Raw genomic sequence first — 18,308 nt, 5'->3', positions numbered from 1 at the left:
TTGGTGAGTTCCTTATAGATTCTGGATATTAACCCTTTATCTGATATGTCATTTGCAACTATCTTTTCCCATTCCGTTGGTTGCCTATTAATTTTCTGGGTTGTTTCCTTGGCTGTGCAGAAGCTTTTAATCTTGATGAGGTCCCAACAGTTTATTTTTGCTCTCGATTCCCTTGCTTTTGGGGATGTGTCAAGTAAGAAGTTGCTGCGGTGGAGGTCAAGGAGGTTGTTTCCTGCTTTCTCCTCTAGGGTGTTGATAGTTTCCTGTCTCACGTTCAGGTCCTTTATCCATTTTGAGTTGATTTTTGTGCATGGTGTGAGAAAATGATCTAGTTTCATTCTTCTGCATGTTGCTGTCCAGTTCTCCCAACACCATCTGTTAAAAAGGCTGTCTTTTTTCCATTGGATATTCTTTCCTGCTTTGTCAAAGATCAGTTGGCTGTATACTTTTGGGTCCACTTCGGAGTTCTCAATTCTGTTCCATTGGTCTATGGGTCTGTTTTTGTGCCAATACCATACTGTCTTGAGGATGACAGCTTTGTAGTAGAGGCTGAAGTCTGGGATGGTGATACCTCCCGTTTTGGTTTTATTTTTCAGTATTACTTTGGCTATTCGGGGTCTTTTGTGGTTCCATACAAATTTTTGGATAGTTTGTTCTAGTTTTGAGAAGTATGCTGGTGCAATTTTGATTGGAATTGCATTGAATGTGTAGAGTGGGAAGTAATGTTTTACAAGCTACCTGAGCATCCCTTAGGCCAGTCAAATCGGCGCATGAAATTAACCATCACAATGGGACAGGGAGTGCATTTTTTATACCTGTGTTTCAATGTCTCGTATTTAAATACTTGCTCACATACAAGTGAGGTTTGGAGTTCATTACGACAAATCCCACTAAATCAATTTTTGAAGGCGGGCTTGTGACTTTCCATATTTCAAGCCATATTTGGTCCGAGTAAGAGCCAGCAGAACGGAAGAACGTGGGCCTGCCAGGCCAACTGGAGATGTTAGTTCCTGGCATTTCTCTTAACACCTGCATCTCTTTTTCATTGAAATGTGAAATATTCTGATGTTTATTTAAAGTTCATTGTCAGAGATGCATGGAAAGAATTTTGATTTTGAATAAGAATATTACTTTAAAAAAAAGAAAATTACTTTAACCTTGCCATGTTCTGCTTTTTCATATTAATACACTTTTTTTCTTAAATAGTTTATTGTCAAGTTGATTTTTCATATTAATTTGAAGCAAAGCAGAACTCTGGGATTACTTCAGTACAAACAATTTATTCTTCAGGATTATTCTCTAAGTAGAGAAACTTTCTTGACCCCTACACAGCAAAAGTTGGTGTTCCCAGTCTTCCAGCTCATGGGTACCCTTAATGTGATACAGGCATCAAGGCCATCCCAAAGAAAAGGAAGAAAAGCCTCTCTCCATGATATGCCTTGTGTTAGATACCTGGGTACATAAATAAAAATAAGATCCCTGCCTTGGAGGACCTCAAAAAGTTTACTGTGAGAGATGACCTATTAATTAAATAAGTCATAATATAGTCAGGTTTTACATATATGACAGTAAAGGAGGATGTAAAGTGCTGTGAAGTCAGAGAGGGAGGGATGTGTTCTTGTGGGGAGGAGGAAGGATGAGGCTTGAGAAAGACTTCACAGAGGTTGTGTATTTTGAAGTGGAGTCTGAAGGATGTTGGAGTGTACTAGGCAGAGATGCATGGAAAGAACATTCTAGAAGGAGGCACAGTTAAACAAAAGGCATGAAGTAAGGACAAGTTCTGGGAATGCTGAGTAGTTCAGTGTTACTACAGCATAGAGTCCTTGGGATGACATGATGGTGTTGAGGAGCAAGAATTCCTCTCCCCTTCAAGGTCCATCTAGCTGGACTAAGAATCACATTGACATGAGAGAGAATAACAGAAGAAAATTCGATTCAATAGTGTACGTATGGGGAATCCATGCAGACATGGATATTCCAAAGACAGTCAGGTAAAATGAGGTGTGTACATCATCCTGAACTAAGGAGTAGCAGGCTACGGATCTGGCTCTTCAGAGGAAAGAAATACACTTCACAGGATGGTAAGAAGAAGAGCAGATGTTTGCTAAATTAGATGTGTGCCCTTACAGATGGGTCACTCATAAAATTTACCTCTTCTAATAACCCTTATTCTGGGACACCCCCCCCCCCCCCATTTAGATTCCTCTGTGTACTTAAAAGAGAGGCAAAAGTTACTCTTGAGTCTGCAGGGTCTCAATCGCCTTCAGCTCAAAATAATCTTCATGCCAGAGTGGTCCATCTTGGGGAAGCCTGCCTTTGACCCTATAGTGGGTATTGGAGAAACAGGTGGGGACCAGAATTAGAAGGCCTTAGCTACTGGGGTGAGGGGTTAAGCTCCTCTTTCAGCTGTTGTATTGGATGAACACTATTCTTTAGCTCTCTGTCTCTAAAATGTTTATTTATTTTGAGAGAGAGCACGTACACACACAAACACACATACACGCAAGCAGGAGAGGGGCAGAAAGAGAGGGAGAGAGGGAATCTCAAGCAGGTGCCCTACTCTCAGCACAGAGCCAGACGTGGGGCTCAATCCCATGAACTGTGAGATCATGACCTGAGCCAAAATCCAGAGTCAGACACTTAACTGACTGAGCTACCCAGGCACGCCAGCCCTCTGTCACTAGAAGTAAGTCACTTGCCCTTCTACAGAGTCTGCTGTTTCTTCAGCGTCCTCTGATCCCCTTAGCTCTACACAGCTCCTAATGTTTGCTTCAGGTTTCAAGCTTTTGAAAACTGTCTGGATTTGGTGGAATGTCCTAATTTAAAAAAGAATTGATATTCTCTCTCTGGCTCTATACACTGTAGGCCAATGGCACTAATGTTTTAGGTTCCGGTCAGCTCTGTCTGTTCTCCCCTCAGGGAAGGAGGATTAGATATTCAATATCTTCGAGTTTCATATTCAGTTCTTAAGAATTTATAGTCACCACTGAATGAGTGTTAGAGTTGGTTGGTGATCTTCCTGTTCAACCAGGGGTAAGGGGTACCTAACTAGATTAAAGACAGTGCTGAGACAAAAACTCAGGTCTTTTGACTCCCAGTCTAGTGCTTTTTCTAATGCACTCCAGCCTCTGCCACTACTTAGACCACTATGGGGCAGACCAAATGGGCCTGGCTACCTCGAACACGGAGGGCCATGACTGAGAGCTGGAGCTAAGAAAAGGCCAAGTACCCAGAATGAAATTCTGTACCTCAAGCCAGTCAACATGGTTTTATGTCTTTTGGTACCTCCCTTTCTTGTGAAATGGGAGCAGAGCCTACTTAATCCTCCAGCTGCAGCTGAGAGCAGGGATTGGACTGTGGTGGGGTTATTTGTCTTGTGAGGGACAACAGATGTCTGTTCCAGTTGTATCATCTTAGAGTCAGGGTTGGAAGGAAACTTGGAGGTGACCTGTGAGAACAGGTAGCCTCATGTAGTCGACAGAACATGGCTTATCAAATTCTAAGCGCTTTTTTCGGCTTTTCCTTTCCTTCACCTCCAGATTCTATCTTGCTCCAAAACACAAGGGAGTGGCTTCCGAGTTGCATTTTCCGCCGCTCCAGGAGCAGAATGGAGACCAGCAGGGAGCCCAGCTGACCCGGGGTGGCAGTGGCGCTACCCGCCCAGCAGCCGGCGGAGCCCCGGAGCCAATGGTGCGCCTGTGGGCGGGGCCCGCTGGCGGGCGGGCCGTTCATGGGCAGGGACCGCGGCCGGCCCTTCGTGGGCGGAGCCGGAGGCCGGAAGTGGCTCCGCGGACCGACGCTAGCCGGACCGGCGACGCTGACCCGGAACCTCGGGAACCTGGGAGCGGCGGTCTTGTCTCTGCCCCCACGCTGAATCCCCATTCCCTGCCTTCTCGCCGCCCGGGACGATGGTGGCCCGCCTGCTGCTGCGCGCTTGGACCCGGGGACCTGCAGCTGGCCCGGGGCCACTCTGCCGGCCCCTTAGCGTCGACTCGGGGTCCAGCGAGTACCTGCAGCGCAGCATCGTGCCCACCATGCACTACCAGGACAGCCTGCCCAGGTGAGCTCGGCTTCCCGGTCCCCGCTGCCCTCCCGGACCCGCCCCAACCTTCACTCCAGTCAGTCACTCACTACTCTTCTACTGTACCCGCTTCCACCTCGAAACCTCTTCTTGGGCCGCTGTCGTTAACACGCAACCTGAAAATCTTGTCACCTTCAGAGTCTCCTCGCAGAGGAACCCCAGTACGTTCAAATTCTCTACCAGAACCCCCTCCCCCCCCGCCATTGTTCATCTTGAACCCTTCTCGAATTCTCTCTCCAGTGACCCAACTTCCATCCAGATACTGAAGAGCCCCTCACATTTCTTCCTGAAAAATGCCCAACCTGCAGATCTCCAACACCACCCTTACCCCTCCAACTAGGGTGTCCTCTGAAGAACTTTCATCACTGCCCCGCGTTCCAGCCCAGAATATGGACAGGCCGATTCCTGATACATCATAGTTCCCCTCCCTCAGCTTTTCCCAGCACTCTGTCCTCAGGCCTGTTGCTCAGCCCCACTCCCTGTGCTTCCATTACTCTGCTCATTTAGCAGCCCATCCATTACCCAGCACACTCCTGTTACCCAGCACACTTCTCGAATGTTCACCTTACCCTCCCCCAACATCAGCACTCTTAGTCCAGGCTTCACCTGGAGGCCCTTCACCTCTTCCAAACCTTCCTCAGCTACCCCTAGGTTTCTCCCCCTAAAATATCCTTTCTAACCCACATTACCCTCTTCAACTCCAGTCCCCTCCCAGAATTCTGGACACCCCCCTCAGTGCCCCTCTCAAACTCTTACTCAGCTTAGATCCAGAACCTATCCAAATTCTTCTGTTCTTCTGTATTCCTCCTCACCTTAACCACCTTCTCCACCTTCTAAAACGTGTCACCCTGAGTCTACTTCCCTATGAAAACCCAATAAATCTTTTCCCTTTCCCTCACCCAATATTTTCTTTTTTCACCCAGTATTTTTCTTTTTCTTCTCTTCTCTTCTCTTCTCTTTTCTTTTCTTTTCTTTTCTTTTCTTTTCTTTTCCTTCTTTCTTTCCTTCCTTCCTTCCTATTTATTTATTTAGAGAGAATGCATGAGGGGAGGGGCAGAGAAAGAGGGAGAGAGAGAATCCCAAGCAGGTTCCTTGCTGTCAGCGCAGAGCCTGACACAGGGCTCGATCTCAGAACCATGAAATCATGACCTGAGCCAAAACCAAGAGTCAGATGCTAAACCGACTGACCCACCCAAGCACCCCTCACCCGGTATTTTCTTTAATTCGACTCTCAGTTTTCCCAGTCTTTCAACTCCCAGCCCTAATCTGAGCAACCAGGGCTCCTTTTTCAGTGTTAGAGATTTCCTTAAGTTCTTTTACCCTCTAAAACCAGACTTTAACTTCTCTACTCGCTCACCAGTTAGTTCCTGGTGCCAAGTCCCAAATTTGTCTCAAAGACCCTTCTCACTTCCTTTCTCACCGAACTGCCATCAGGGATCTCCCAGTCCGGGGCTGGAGGCCGGGGCTCCGCATCCCATGAACAGAAAATAGACTGTATCACAGGCATCATCCCCAACTACTAGGGTTGCTGTTTTTCTCCACATCCAGCAGCTGTTTCACCCACTGTCATCCCTGTCTCCCCACCCCCTCAGGAATATCATTTGAGGTGATTCTTGTGAAATAACTGTGCAGACATCTGAAGCAGACTAAAATGAGATTATCTAGCCCCAACCCTACTGCTTAAATTTGGCAGGAGGAAGGGGGAGAGAAAGAAAAACTGGCCTTTGTGCCTGTGACGAAGCCTGAGACATACCCCCTTTGTACAGGCCTGTGTGTAAGCTGAACCCGTATGTGGGGGAAAGGTGAAGAATGACAGAAGCTCTCCTCACTTGCCAAGCCCGGTGGTGTCTGACTTTCAGGCAGGCCTGGGCTCCACCCACGCTTAAGATCAGGTGGATTTTCTCCATTAGACTTGGAAAGCTGAGAGTAATACTCAAGATCGTTTCCTCCAAGAGCAGAAAAACGTGTAGGAACTGAGCTGTAAACAGTAGCACTGAGTCATCAACATCAATTTGTAACTTTCAGCAAGGACACCCAGGCCTCTGTTAACCTCAATTGTAAATTGGTGGTTACATAAGATGAGATTCCTTTTATCTTTGAGATTCTAGACTGGTAAAATGTATTATCTTTAGCACTCATTTTGATGTCCTGCTTGGTGAAAAGCCCTGGCTTTGAAGTCTGGTAGAACTTGGTCTCAGATTCTAGATCTGATGCTTTGTAACTTCAGGCAGTTCAGTTAATTTCTTTGAGCTGCAGTTCTTCCCTGCAAGGTAGGAATGGGACACACGCTTTATAGAGCTAATGTGAGGATAGAGTGAGGTAAGATGCCAGAAATAGGGAACTATTTTAAGTAGTTGGCCTGGGGAAGGACTGGTCCCTTTGTGGTGGTCCAGTTGGATCCCCCTCCCTCCTTCTTCCTGTTCCTGTCATATCACTGCTGCCTTAGGACCCGGTGGCTTTGGGCTCACTTTCCTCTAGGAACTCTTGCACTGTCATTTGCTTGTTTTTTAGGTGTTAAGATTTTTTCTCTGCTCTTTTTTAGTGTGGTCAATATACATCACATAAAATTTAACTTTTTAAACCATTTTTAGATGTGTAGTTCAATTAGGTGTTATTTTTAAGAGCTATATTTACATACACTGAACAGTTAGCTTCAGAATATAAAACTGCAAGTCCTGAGGGGACAAAGGTTGGGTCAACCTGTCCTACACATTCACGTAATTAATTTGAGAAACACTTATTGGTATGGATTTGGAGACCAGTGAGTCATGGGGGAGGTTTGACAGATAGTTAAAATAGAATGTGATAAGTGGGAAGCAGCACTTCATGGTGGTTAAGATTGTCAACCTGAAAATAAGCGGCCGAAATGAGAGGCGAATGAGCATTTATTTAGGATTAAAGAATTGCAGTGTGGGGAGCACAAATTCAAGTAAATACCCAAATAGGATTCCCACTTGTAGGGTGAAAGAAACAGATTTATATGAGGAAGAGGTAGGGGACAGTTACATGAATTAAATAAAAGGGGGGAAAAGGTTTTCTATACATGTTTACAAGCCAAACTACTCCAGGTTATGTGTTAACTGCTGACTTTTCTGGAATGTCCATAGCCATCAGTCTTGTGATCAGGATATTCTCCTGTTGGCTTCTCAAACAATTGTTTAAAAACAATTACCATTTTGTCCAGAAGGTTTTGGCCAGTTCAAACAAAAGCAAGTAAGGCAGTTTCTCTACAATGTCTGCTTCAACTCCGTTTTAAAAAAGCTCTAGTCCTGTCAGTTTTTCACAAGATCAGGAGGCAGGAGTTAGATCTTATATTTAAAAATATTTTTTAAGTTTATTTACTTATTTTGAGAGAGAAAGAGAACATGAAAGCAAGGGGAAGGCAAAGAGAGAGAAGGGGACAGAGGATTTTAAGTGGGCTCTGTGATGACAGCAGAGAGCCTGAGGTGGGGCTCGAACCCACGAACCGTGAGATCATGACCTGTGCCAGAGTCAGATGCTTAACTGACTGAGCCACCCAGGCATCCCAGATCTTATTTTTAATCCAGCTCCACTTCATACTGACTGCATGACTATAAGCAAGTCATCTAATGTAAAGATTGGGCTGATTATATTACCTTTCTTTCAGGATTGTTAGAATTAAATTAAACCTCATATGGAGCACTGAGTACAAATCTGGCAAGTACTTAGTAGATATTCATAAGTACTGTAGCTGCATTAGGCAAAAATGTGTTGCATGTATAGGATGTGCTTAATGACAACTATTGTGTCATGTGGAGGTCGGAGTGATGGTTCCTGGGGAACCCTCACAGAGGAGGTGACATTTGCAGAATTTGAAGATCATCAAGTGAGAGAAGTGAGGGAAGGGTAGAGCAGCTAGTGCCCAAGAACAGAAGCCTGAAGGGGCGCCTGGGTGGCTTAGTCGGTTAAGCATCTGACTTTCGCTTAGGTCATGATCTCGCGGTTCGTGGGTTCGAGCCCCGCGTCGGGCTCTGTGCTGACTGCCAGCTTGGAGCCTGGAGCCTGTTTCAGAGTCTGTGACTCTCTCTCTGACCCTCCCCTGCTCACGCTGTCTCTTTCTCTCTACTAGAAATAAATTTAAAAAAAACATTAAAAAAAGAACAGAAGACTGAAAATGTATGACATATTCAGAAATGTTGAGAAGCTTATGGAGGGCCCAGCTCAAAGTAAAGAATTACCACTTGGGCCCTAAGTTATTAGAACTGGGCTAGGGCTGTGTGTGTGTTTGTGTGTGTGTGTGTGTGTGTGTGTGTGTTGGGATAGTGATGGGTGGGGCATTGTGTCTTTAAAAATACATATATATATCAGTCACCATTTTAGTTGTGTAGTTGATTCACGATAAATGTCCATCTGTTTTTTTGTCTTTTAATCCCTAATCACTTTAGATGATAGTTGGTGTTCCAGACAGAATGGGCAGGTTCTCTAGAATTCAAACAGGGAGGGAGATGAGGGCAGAATGTCCAGGGTATGGAGGATAACAGGTAGAAACAGTAAGGTTCTGGGCTCAGAGGCTTGTCCTTAAAACGCTTAACCCACTGAGCCACCCAGGCACCCTTGCATGTCCTTAAAATGGATCAGCTTTATTCCAGTGATAACTAGATTGTATAAAAATTACAAAGGGTCTTTTAGCTGTGTTCTTGGCAGGAAGAACAGTGGAATGCCTGCTGCTTGGAAGCTGGGTAATGATAGCATGTCACTTACACAGTCACTTACCCAAGGGATAATGAGTGAGATAAATCTGCTTGGTGTTTACTTTTCTTCCATCTGTATTATAGCAGATAATGTTTAGATGGGGATTCTCTAGAACATGGGTGGGGAAGGAGAACCACGTGGTTCTGCTAGCCATGTCTCAAGTCCCTAACTCTACCTCTTTCAAGGCACCTGATGAATTACATCACAGGGAGCACAAGGAACTACAGGTGTGCAAATGAAACCACTTTTGTTGTTTTTTAAGGAGCTGCAAAGAGTCTGGGGGTGACCTTGTGATTTGATTTCTAACGATTAGAGAATCAATATGGACTCTAAGTGACCACTTACTAGCCTGTATGGTAGCAAGTTACAGAAACCCCAGTGAAAGTGGCCTAAGCAAACAAGAGTGTAGACACTCACAAACCTGAAAAACCCAGGTTGGACGAAGGGCTCAAATGATGTCATCAAGACATTTTTGCCTTTCCACTCAAAGTTATTCATTTGTGTGACTCCATTCTTAGGAAGGTTCTCTCCTAGGCTGACAAAGTGACACCCTAACCTCTTAGTGACCTCAGCTAGTAGAGACTTGCCCCTCCTAACTGTTCAAAAAAAATCCTGTAATGAAGTTTTATAAGTTCACCCTGAGTCTCGTTTGGCCTGAACCAGTCAGCTTTAAGCCCTTGTCATCAGCTCCACCTGAACCAGAGGGACTTGAGTAGGAGGGGTGTTGTTATCGGAAGAAGAGAGAATACATGGAAAGCAGGCAAAACAACAGAAATGGTGAAACGTTGTGCTAGGCACTGAGGAAGAGGTGATGAACTAGTTCCCTCAGGACGTGAGCAGGCTGGTGGCAGAATTTGGATCTGTAGGACTTGAGGACTGAGTAGATTAAAAAAACCTAGTTTTTATTTGAGGGCTTACTATGTGCTGGGCACTTTTCTAAGTCAAGTGACATGTATTGCCTCATTTAATCTGTACAGAACCCTGGGAGGTAATATTTTTATTTAAAAAAATTTATGTTTATGTATTTTTGAAAGACAGCATGCGAAGGTGCAAGATTGTGCATGAGTTACGGTAGAGGGGCAGACAGCGAGGGGGACAGAGGATCTGTGCTGTCAGTGCAGAGCCTGATGTAGGGCTTGAACTCAAAAACTGTGAGATCATGACCTGAGCTGAAGTCAGATGCTTAACTGAGCCACCCAGGTCCCCGTAGGAGGTACATATTAATATTATCCTCATTTTATAGATGAGGAAAATAAGGTACAGGATGGAGTGGTGTACCCAAAGTCACATAGCTGTGAATGATGAAACCAGATTAGCTACTGTGCAGCTGTGTTACCTTGCAAAGGGAAGACTCTGTTCTGATTTGTGGCTTCCCATTATTGGTTTGTTTGTTTTTTGTTGGAAGGAAATTAATTATCCAGTAATTATTTAATTAGTTTGAGTTATGAAGCTAACTGACCCCTTCCACATTGTCACTTATTTCCTTTCCAGGCTGCCTATTCCTAAACTTAAAGACACCATTAAGAGATACCTCCGTGCGCAGAAGCCTCTCTTGGATGATGGACAGTTCAGGTAAATGTTGAGAACCTTGAATGACCACGGTTGGGTGGTTCAAGAGAGGCTGGCAGGTAGTAGCTTCAGGAAGTGTCTGATTCAGTTGGGTCTCCAGCTGGGATCTTGCCCTTACATTTTCAAGTTTAAGAAAAGATCTTCGCTCAGGAGGGGCTGAGCAGCCCTGCAGTGAGATTCTGTCTGACCAGACTCAGCAGGTAGTGGTTTATAAACCAGGATGCCAGATGTGTACTGTATTTTGTCAGGCGGACCTGGAGGCTTGCTGGGAATGGTCACTGGCAGAGGGCATGTGCTCTGGGTAGGGAGTCCATTGAGGAGAGCACAGGGAAGACCAGCAGTGTGCTTGTTGAGCACGTGTACTGAGCTGGCCAATATGTTGCCCCCCCCAACCCCAGTTCATTCCCTTCTGGGAACCTTAGGATGTGACTTTATTTGGGAAGAGGATTGTTGCAGGTGTAATTCGTTGAGTTCATACTGGAGAAGGGGGAGTCCTTGGTTTGGTATGACTGGCATCCTTCTAAGAAGAGGAGAAGAGACACAGAGATAGCCGTGTGATGATGAAGGCAGGTTGGAATGCAGCAATAAGCCAACGAATGCCAAGGATAGCTGGTAACACCAGAAACGAAGAGAGGGGCATGGGACAGAGAGAGAATATAGCCCTGTCAACCCCTTGACTTTGTACTTCAAAGAACTATAAGAGAGTAAATTTCTATTGTTTCAAGCTGTCCGGTTTGTGGTATTTTGTGATGGCAGCCCCAGGAAACTAGTTCAGCATGGAATTGGAAAATAATATTGGATATTGTCAAAAGTATGTTGCATGAAGCTCTTATCTCCCACTGTAGTTCACTTTTCCATAACAGAAGGTTTTGTGCAGATAACTGGCGCTGTGAATAGAATCAGAGTCCCTCACCAGACAGTGATGGAAAATGTAGATGAATTGTTCATAATCTAGTCCTCTGCTTTTAAATATTCCATATTAGTCGCTTGAAGCTTCTCTTGACATAGTAATGATTTAGTAGCTATCAGTTACTAATTATTAGGTTTAAAACTATCCTGAATCCTTAGCTTTAAAAATATTTTTTTAATCTTGTAAGGTGGTATATTATTTCTGTTTTACACAATAAGAGACTGAGACTGCAAGAGATTGAGTCACATAGTTTGACAATGACAAAGCTAAAAAATTAAAACTCAGCCCCTCTTGACTCCAAAGCTTTTCTCCATACAAAGCTGCCTCCTAGATTACGGATTGTTTTGGGAGATGATCTCATCTTCCCAATCAGTCATTTTAAGAAGATATCCTGCATTTATCTGTTTGGGATTGATGGCTGTTCTTCTGATCAGAGGGACTTTCTGATCTCAGTCCCAGGTTCTAGGGCTATTACAGGGAACCCACAGCTCTGTGTCAGCATTCTTGGCCATGAGTCTGGAAATCATGTATTTCCTGCCATGGTTTGATTCTATCTTTTCTGGAACATTTCAGAAAGACAGAACAGTTTTGCAAGAACTTTGAAAATGGGATTGGAAAAGAACTGCATGAGCAGCTGGTCGCTCAGGACAAGCAGAATAAGCACACGAGCTACATTTCAGGTAGGCGGGCTGGGCTGTGGGCACGATATTCCCTGAGCCCTCCACGATGGAAAGTCAGGCATCTTTTCTCCTGGTTCAGTTTCAGAGTATTTTTAGTGAGACCGGCCCACCAGAGTAATGTCTCATCCTCTCTTTCCGAGGTAAACATGAAGGCCAAGTGATTTCCTCTTCCACTAAGATCTCACCTGGAGTCAGTGCTGAGATGCAGTGTCTGGCCTGCTCGTAGGTAGGATCGAGACAGAGCCCAATCATTGGTGCCGTCTGAAGAGGATGCAGGATTAAGTCCTGTGTCCTGCGTGCATCATCCTAGACCCTTCATACTCTGGCCTAACTGCCCTTTCCAGCCTCCTCCCTTACTATTCTCCCTGACACCCTCAGACCTCAACAGAACTCAACAACTCACTGTTTATTTAGTCTTTCATTTTTCTGTGCCTTTATCCATGTTGTTCCCACTACCTTTTTTTAACCTGTCAAATCCTTTCTTTAAGACCCAAGTATGTAGTTACCATTGATGGCGGGGGTGTGGGAGGGCTACAGGCAAAATGGGCAAAGGGGGTCAAAGGGTTCATACTTCTAGGTATAAAAGAAGTATGTCATGGGATATAATGTATCGCATTGTGACTATAGTTAATACCAGTGTTGTATATTTGAAAGGTGCTGAGAGTGTAGATTTTGAAAAGTGTCATCACAAGAAGATTTTGTTAACAGTGTGTGGTGATGAATGTTAACTAGACTTACTGTGGGGATCATTGCGCAATATAAACAAATACCAGATCACTGGGTTGTACACCTGAAAGGAGCATAGTGTTTTATGTGATTTACATCCCAATTTTAAAGAGAAAAGACAAAAAACATCCAAGTGGAATGATTTTTCCAGGAAACCTTTCAGTTCTCCTCCCTCTCCATTCAGAGTTGGTTGTTTCCGCCTCTGTTCCCACAGGACTTCTTTTTATTTAGTTTATATTTTATTAAGGTTATACATGCACATCGTTTACAGAATCAAATGGTTCTACCAGCCTTGTTTGGAAAAACAGAAGTTTCCTGACCGTCCCCTAGTTTCCTGCTTCTCACTTCCGGCTGCTCATTCGTCTGCTCCCCACCCCCACCCTGCACATCGCATGCCCATATCACTACCTCTTAACATTTTCAGTTGTGGGCATTATCTGGTGACGTCTCACTGTAGAAGACCAGAACCACGTGGCCCCTCATGTCCCCACCACACATACCTGTGTGCACGCACATGTCCCATTCCCTGATTATCATAGTGTGGTTATTTGTCATTTGGGTTGGCTCAATACTGAGTGTTTATACTGTTAGGACCAAATAAACCCTCTTGTCAGCTGAGCCGTGGAGCATACGGAGATTGTTTTCCCTGGTCCTGTGTGAACTTTTTCCCCTTAAGTTAATAATGATCTTATACTTTATTTTGTTTCGTTTTCTGTGTGCTTCATAATTTATTAACCAAGTTTTTTTCTCATCTTACTTCATAGTCTGTCTCCAAGTTACTTTTTTTCCTGTTTGTTTTGCCCTCTTTTCTTTCTTCAGATCCTTCATAATCCTTCTCTATTGTCTTAGATTTGAGCGAGATACGGAAAAGCTCTGCAGCTGACGGTGGGGCTGGTCCATCAGACCTTCACTGTAATGTGACCTGGCTAAACCATTTCCTTGGGGTGCCCCTAGTGTTAGTGTCTCTCTGGGTTAGACTCCCAAGAAAGGCTTTTCCATTAAACGGCTACACGGCTTGAGGTCTCAGAAAACTTAAGTCTTCTACTGGAATGAGGTGGGGGGGGGGGTGGAAATCTGGAGGGTTGGGAGTATTTAAACAGCCTTTCAATCAGATATATCAAGGCTGCCAAATACTGAGCATTCTGGTGGTTCTCCTGTGTAAACCATGTTATCTCTTGGCTTGGCTTTCTTTGCCACTGGTTTACAGTTGGCATTCTTTTGTTGTTGTTGTTGTTTATTTATTTATTTTGAGAGAGAGAGGGAAAGCCAGAGAGAGGCAGAGAGGGAGAGAGAGAATCGCAAGCAGGCTCCATGCTGTCAGCACATAGCAGAATGCAGGGCTCGAAGTCACAAACCGTGAGATGATGACCTGAGCGGAAATCAAGAGTTGGACGCTTAACTGACTAAGCCACCCAGGTGCCTCTGGTAGACACATTTTCTGATAAAATGTTGCTTCTGGAATTTTTACAGTGCATCCACTTTGGAAGACAACCTGGCAATTCCTCAAAAGGTTCAACATAGATTTACCATGTGACCTAGCAATTTCGTTCCTAGCTGTTTCCTCAAGAGAATTGAGAATATCCATCCACACAAAAACTTGTACACATCAGCATTGCTCATTAATAACCAAAAAGTGGAAGCAATCAAAGGTCAGTCAACTGATGAAGGGACAAACAAAATGTGGTTTATCCATGTAATGGAACATTACTCAGTAATAAAGAGAATGAACTGATACCCACTACATGGCTGAACCTCAAAAACATAGTAAGTGACAGAAGCCACATGCAACAGATCACATATTCTGTGATGCCGTGTGGAGGTCATGAATTATTACAGATTGAAAAAATAATTAGGAAATTTCACCCTCTGGAGATTGATGATTTTTTTTTCTGCATACGCTTGTTTTTCTTTCTCAAATTTTATTTTTAGGGACTGCATTAACTTTTTATGTTGTTCTTCTTTACTTTTCTTTTTTAGGCCCCTGGTTTGATATGTACCTATCTGCTCGAGACCCCATTGTCTTGAACTTTAATCCATTTATGGCATTCAGCCCTGACCCAAAGTCTGAGTATAATGACCAGCTCACCAGGGCCACCAACCTGACTGTTTCTGCCCTCCGGTTTCTGAAGACGCTTCGGGCTGGTCTTTTGGAGCCAGAGGTTTTCCACTTGAACCCTGCGAAAAGTGACACTGATACCTTCAAGAGACTCATACGCTTTGTGCCTTCTTCTCTGTCCTGGTATGGTGCCTACTTGGTCAATGCTTATCCCCTGGATATGTCCCAGTATTTTCGGCTTTTCAATTCAACCCGTTTACCCAGACCCATTCGGGATGAACTCTTTACTAATGAGAAGGCTAGGCACCTCCTGGTCCTCAGAAAAGGACATTTCTATGTTTTTGATGTCCTAGATCAAGATGGAAACATTGTGAGTGCCTCTGAAATCCAGGCTCATCTGAAGTACATCCTCTCGGACAGTAGCCCTGCCCCCGAGTTTCCCCTGGCGTATCTGACCACTGAGAACCGAGACGTCTGGGCAGAGCTCAGGCAGAAGCTGGCGAGTGGCGGCAATGAGGAGACCCTGAGGAAAGTGGACTCTGCTGTGTTCTGCCTCTGCCTAGATGACTTCCCCATCAAGGACCTTGTCCACTTGTCTCACAACATGCTGCATGGTGATGGCACAAACTGCTGGTTTGATAAATCCTTTAACCTCATTGTAGCCAAAGATGGCACTGCTGCTGTCAACTTTGAGCATGCTTGGGGTGATGGGGTGGCAGTGCTCAGGTTTTTCAATGAAGTGTTCAAAGACAGCACTCAGGCCCATGCCATCACCCCACAGAGCCAGCCCGCCCGCACTGACTCTTCTGTCGCCGTGCAGAAACTTAACTTCAAGCTGAACGACGCCTTGAAGACCGGCATCAGCACTGCTAAGGAAAAGTTTGATGCCACTGTGAAAACCCTCACTATTGACATCACCCGGTTTCAGAGAGGAGGCAAAGAGTTCTTGAAGAAGCAGAAGCTGAGCCCTGACTCGGTAGTTCAGCTGGCCTTCCAGATGGCCTTCCTGCGGCAGTATGGGCAGACGGTGGCCACCTACGAGTCCTGTAGCACTGCAGCATTCAAGCACGGCCGCACAGAGACCATCCGCCCAGCCTCCATCTTCACCAAGAGGTGTTCCCAGGCCTTTGTCAGGGAGCCCGCCAAGCACAGTGCTGGAGAACTTCAGCAGATGATGACCGAGTGCTCCAAGTACCATGGCCAGCTGACCAAGGAAGCAGCAATGGGTGAGATGGGGTTTGGAAGCATGCCCTTGGGTAGTGTTGCCCTCAGCTCTGGGATAAGCCTCAGTAATATTCTACTCCAAGTCTGGTTTCCACCATTGCCCCAGGGTAGTCCATCTGCCAGCTCCCAGATGATGATTATTTTCTGCCCTAGCAGTCTAAACAGCCAGACTAACCAACGAGGGATCAGAATGTCTTTTCCTCCTAAGCAGGGAGGGATGGAGAACTGCATCTAACTTCATACTCACTTGAGGTCACTTTCAGCTGGGACATGATTCTCTGTTATTTATTGGCCATCTGTCTTCTGACAGCTCGGGATTTCGAAGTCTGCAGCCCCTCTTGCTTCACCTCACTTGTGTGTTGGCTCCCTATAAATAGGCCATCTCAGCAGGTCTTCCCAGATCTAAGTGCCATCCTCCCTTTGCCTCTTTGTGGTAAAATTGGAGATCTGGAAAGAATTTGGAGGACTATATAGTCCTGTCCTTTTCGTGCAGCCAAAAGTCCTGGAAGTAAAGGGATCCCCCAAGACATTCTGGTCTCAGCCTTCTCCATTTGAGGGGTAGGAAACTGAGGCCAGTGGCTCAGCATTGAGCACAAATTAGCAGTAACGCTAAGATTAGAACCCTGGTCAAACACACTTTCTGTTTTATTCCAGTGACTCAATCTTGTCTTTTACCGTTGGACTTTGGGTTTTATTCTAGTGTTTGAATCCATAGCTCTCTTTGTGCACTTTTCTTGATTGTTTGACTAAACTAACTCAGTTTCAGAATTTTTAAAATCATACTTTCATTTTAGGTCCTGCTGCAGAGGTGAGTTGGAGGTGTATATGGGGAGGCAGATAGACCCTTCTTCCATTCTCAAAGATGCTGTGAAGGGGACTCCTACTATGCATGAGAGGTTTTACTAAGGTCACTTTCAATTCTGGGATTCTGAGATTCTGGTTTTCTATTTTGTCTCTGACAGGTCAGGGCTTTGACCGACACTTGTTTGCTCTGCGGTACCTGGCAGCAGCCAAGGGGATTGTTCTGCCTGAGCTATACCTGGACCCTGCATATGGGCAGATAAACCACAACATCCTGTCCACGAGCACGCTGAGCAGCTCAGCAGTGAACATTGGTGGCTTTGCTCCTGTGGTCCCTGATGGCTTTGGGGTTGGGTACGCTGTTCATGACAACTGGATAGGCTGCAACGTCTCCTCCTACCCAGGTCGCAATGCCCGGGAGTTTCTCCAGTGTGTAGAGAAGGCCTTAGAAGACATATTTGATGCCATAGAAGGCAAATGCATCAAAACTTAGCTTCTGAGTGGGTGAAAAATTTCCATCACTTTGTCGACATGAAAATTGGGGCCTATCAGCCAATAGGTGCTAGTATATGAACGAAACTAATCATGAGGTGCCTAAGCAGCCAGTGCTGTAAGACTTGAGCTTTATGGTCATGGTTTTAAAGCTAAACATGTAATTTCCAAGTGGGACTAGATCACAACTAAAGATAATGTGAGATTTCAATTTTAAGGGCATTTGATCAGAAGGTGGGATTTGGAAAAATAATTCTCAGGTGTATTTATTGTTGAAGCAGAAATAAAATTTAATTGTTGCTTACAGATGGATTCTTTCAGTTGCTGTTTAACTTAATTTCCTGATCCCCGCAAAGAACATTAAGTTCAGGTACCAAAAAGTTCTCCTGGCTCCTGGCTCTTCAGGTGAGGTGGGAAGCACTGTTTCATCCTCCCTACGAACTTGTCTCTCTCTCCTGGGGACATCTTCTCTTTAATTTTTTTTTCTAACATTTATTTATTGTTGGGGCGCCTGGATGGCTCGGTCGGTTAAGCATCCGACTTTGACTCAGGTCATGATCTCATGGTTTGTGGGTTCGAGCCCCGTGTTGGGCTCTGTGCTGACAGCTCAGAGCCTGGAGCCTGCTTGCTTCTAATTCTGTCTCCCCATCTCTCTGACCCTCCCCTGCTCACATTACTCACTCTATCTCTCTCTCAAAAATAAAACATTAAAAAAATATATTTATTGTTGAGAGACAGAGTGCAAGCAGGGTAGAGGCAGAGAGAGAGGGAGACACAGAATCTGAAGCAGGCTCCAGGCTCTGAGCTGTTAGCACAGAGCCCAATGCAGGGCTTGAACCCACGAACTGTGAAATCATGACCTGAGCTGAAAGTTGGAAGGTCAACTGACTGAGCCACCCAGGTGCCCTGGGACATCTTTAAAAATCCTCTTCCATTTTTCTAGTAAGTGGTCTGCTGGTGCTTCATTCTGGTAGTCCTGCAGCAGTGAAGGGTCGTCCAGTGGATTTGGGGAGTGCTATTTGACTATTCCTGCCAAATCCCCAAGATTTATAATTG

At 45.0% G+C, this 18,308-nt stretch overlaps 1 protein-coding gene across 2 annotated transcripts; it reads left to right on the top strand.

The window, feature by feature from the left end:
• Positions 1–3,811: 3,811 nt before the first annotated feature.
• CPT2 (carnitine palmitoyltransferase 2) lies at positions 3,812–17,558 on the top strand. Of its 2 annotated transcripts, XM_039238886.1 has the most exons (5): positions 3,812–4,060; positions 10,286–10,366; positions 11,847–11,953; positions 14,657–15,961; positions 16,922–17,558. In XM_039238886.1, the coding sequence occupies exons 1-5, from the start codon at positions 3,909–3,911 to the stop codon at positions 17,251–17,253; spliced, it is 1,977 nt and encodes a 658-aa protein (XP_039094817.1). In that variant the 5' UTR covers positions 3,812–3,908; the 3' UTR covers positions 17,254–17,558. The 2 variants fall into 2 exon arrangements, with proteins under 2 accessions (XP_039094817.1, XP_039094826.1); XM_039238895.1 differs by lacking the exon at positions 10,286–10,366.
• The last annotated feature ends 750 nt before the right edge of the window (positions 17,559–18,308 follow it).

Source organism: Hyaena hyaena, unplaced genomic scaffold (genome assembly GCF_003009895.1).
Source record: "Hyaena hyaena isolate Hyena2069 unplaced genomic scaffold, ASM300989v1 scaffold_5, whole genome shotgun sequence".
NCBI lineage: Eukaryota > Metazoa > Chordata > Mammalia > Carnivora > Hyaenidae > Hyaena > Hyaena hyaena.
The sequence above is the reverse complement of the archived record's forward strand: the minus strand, read 5'-3'. Positions and strand labels throughout refer to the sequence as shown.

What these genes read in the sequence shown, in the direction of transcription:
- CPT2 (XM_039238886.1), top strand. Translation starts at nt 3,909, where the DNA reads ATGGTGGCCCGCCTGCTGCTGCGCGCTTGGACCCGGGGACCTGCAGCT. An exon ending in TACCAGGACAGCCTGCCCAG is followed by an intron (nt 4,061 to 10,285) that starts GTGAGCTCGGCT and finishes TTTCCTTTCCAG; the next exon opens with GCTGCCTATTCCTAAACTTA. An exon ending in TTGGATGATGGACAGTTCAG is followed by an intron (nt 10,367 to 11,846) that starts GTAAATGTTGAG and finishes GGAACATTTCAG; the next exon opens with AAAGACAGAACAGTTTTGCA.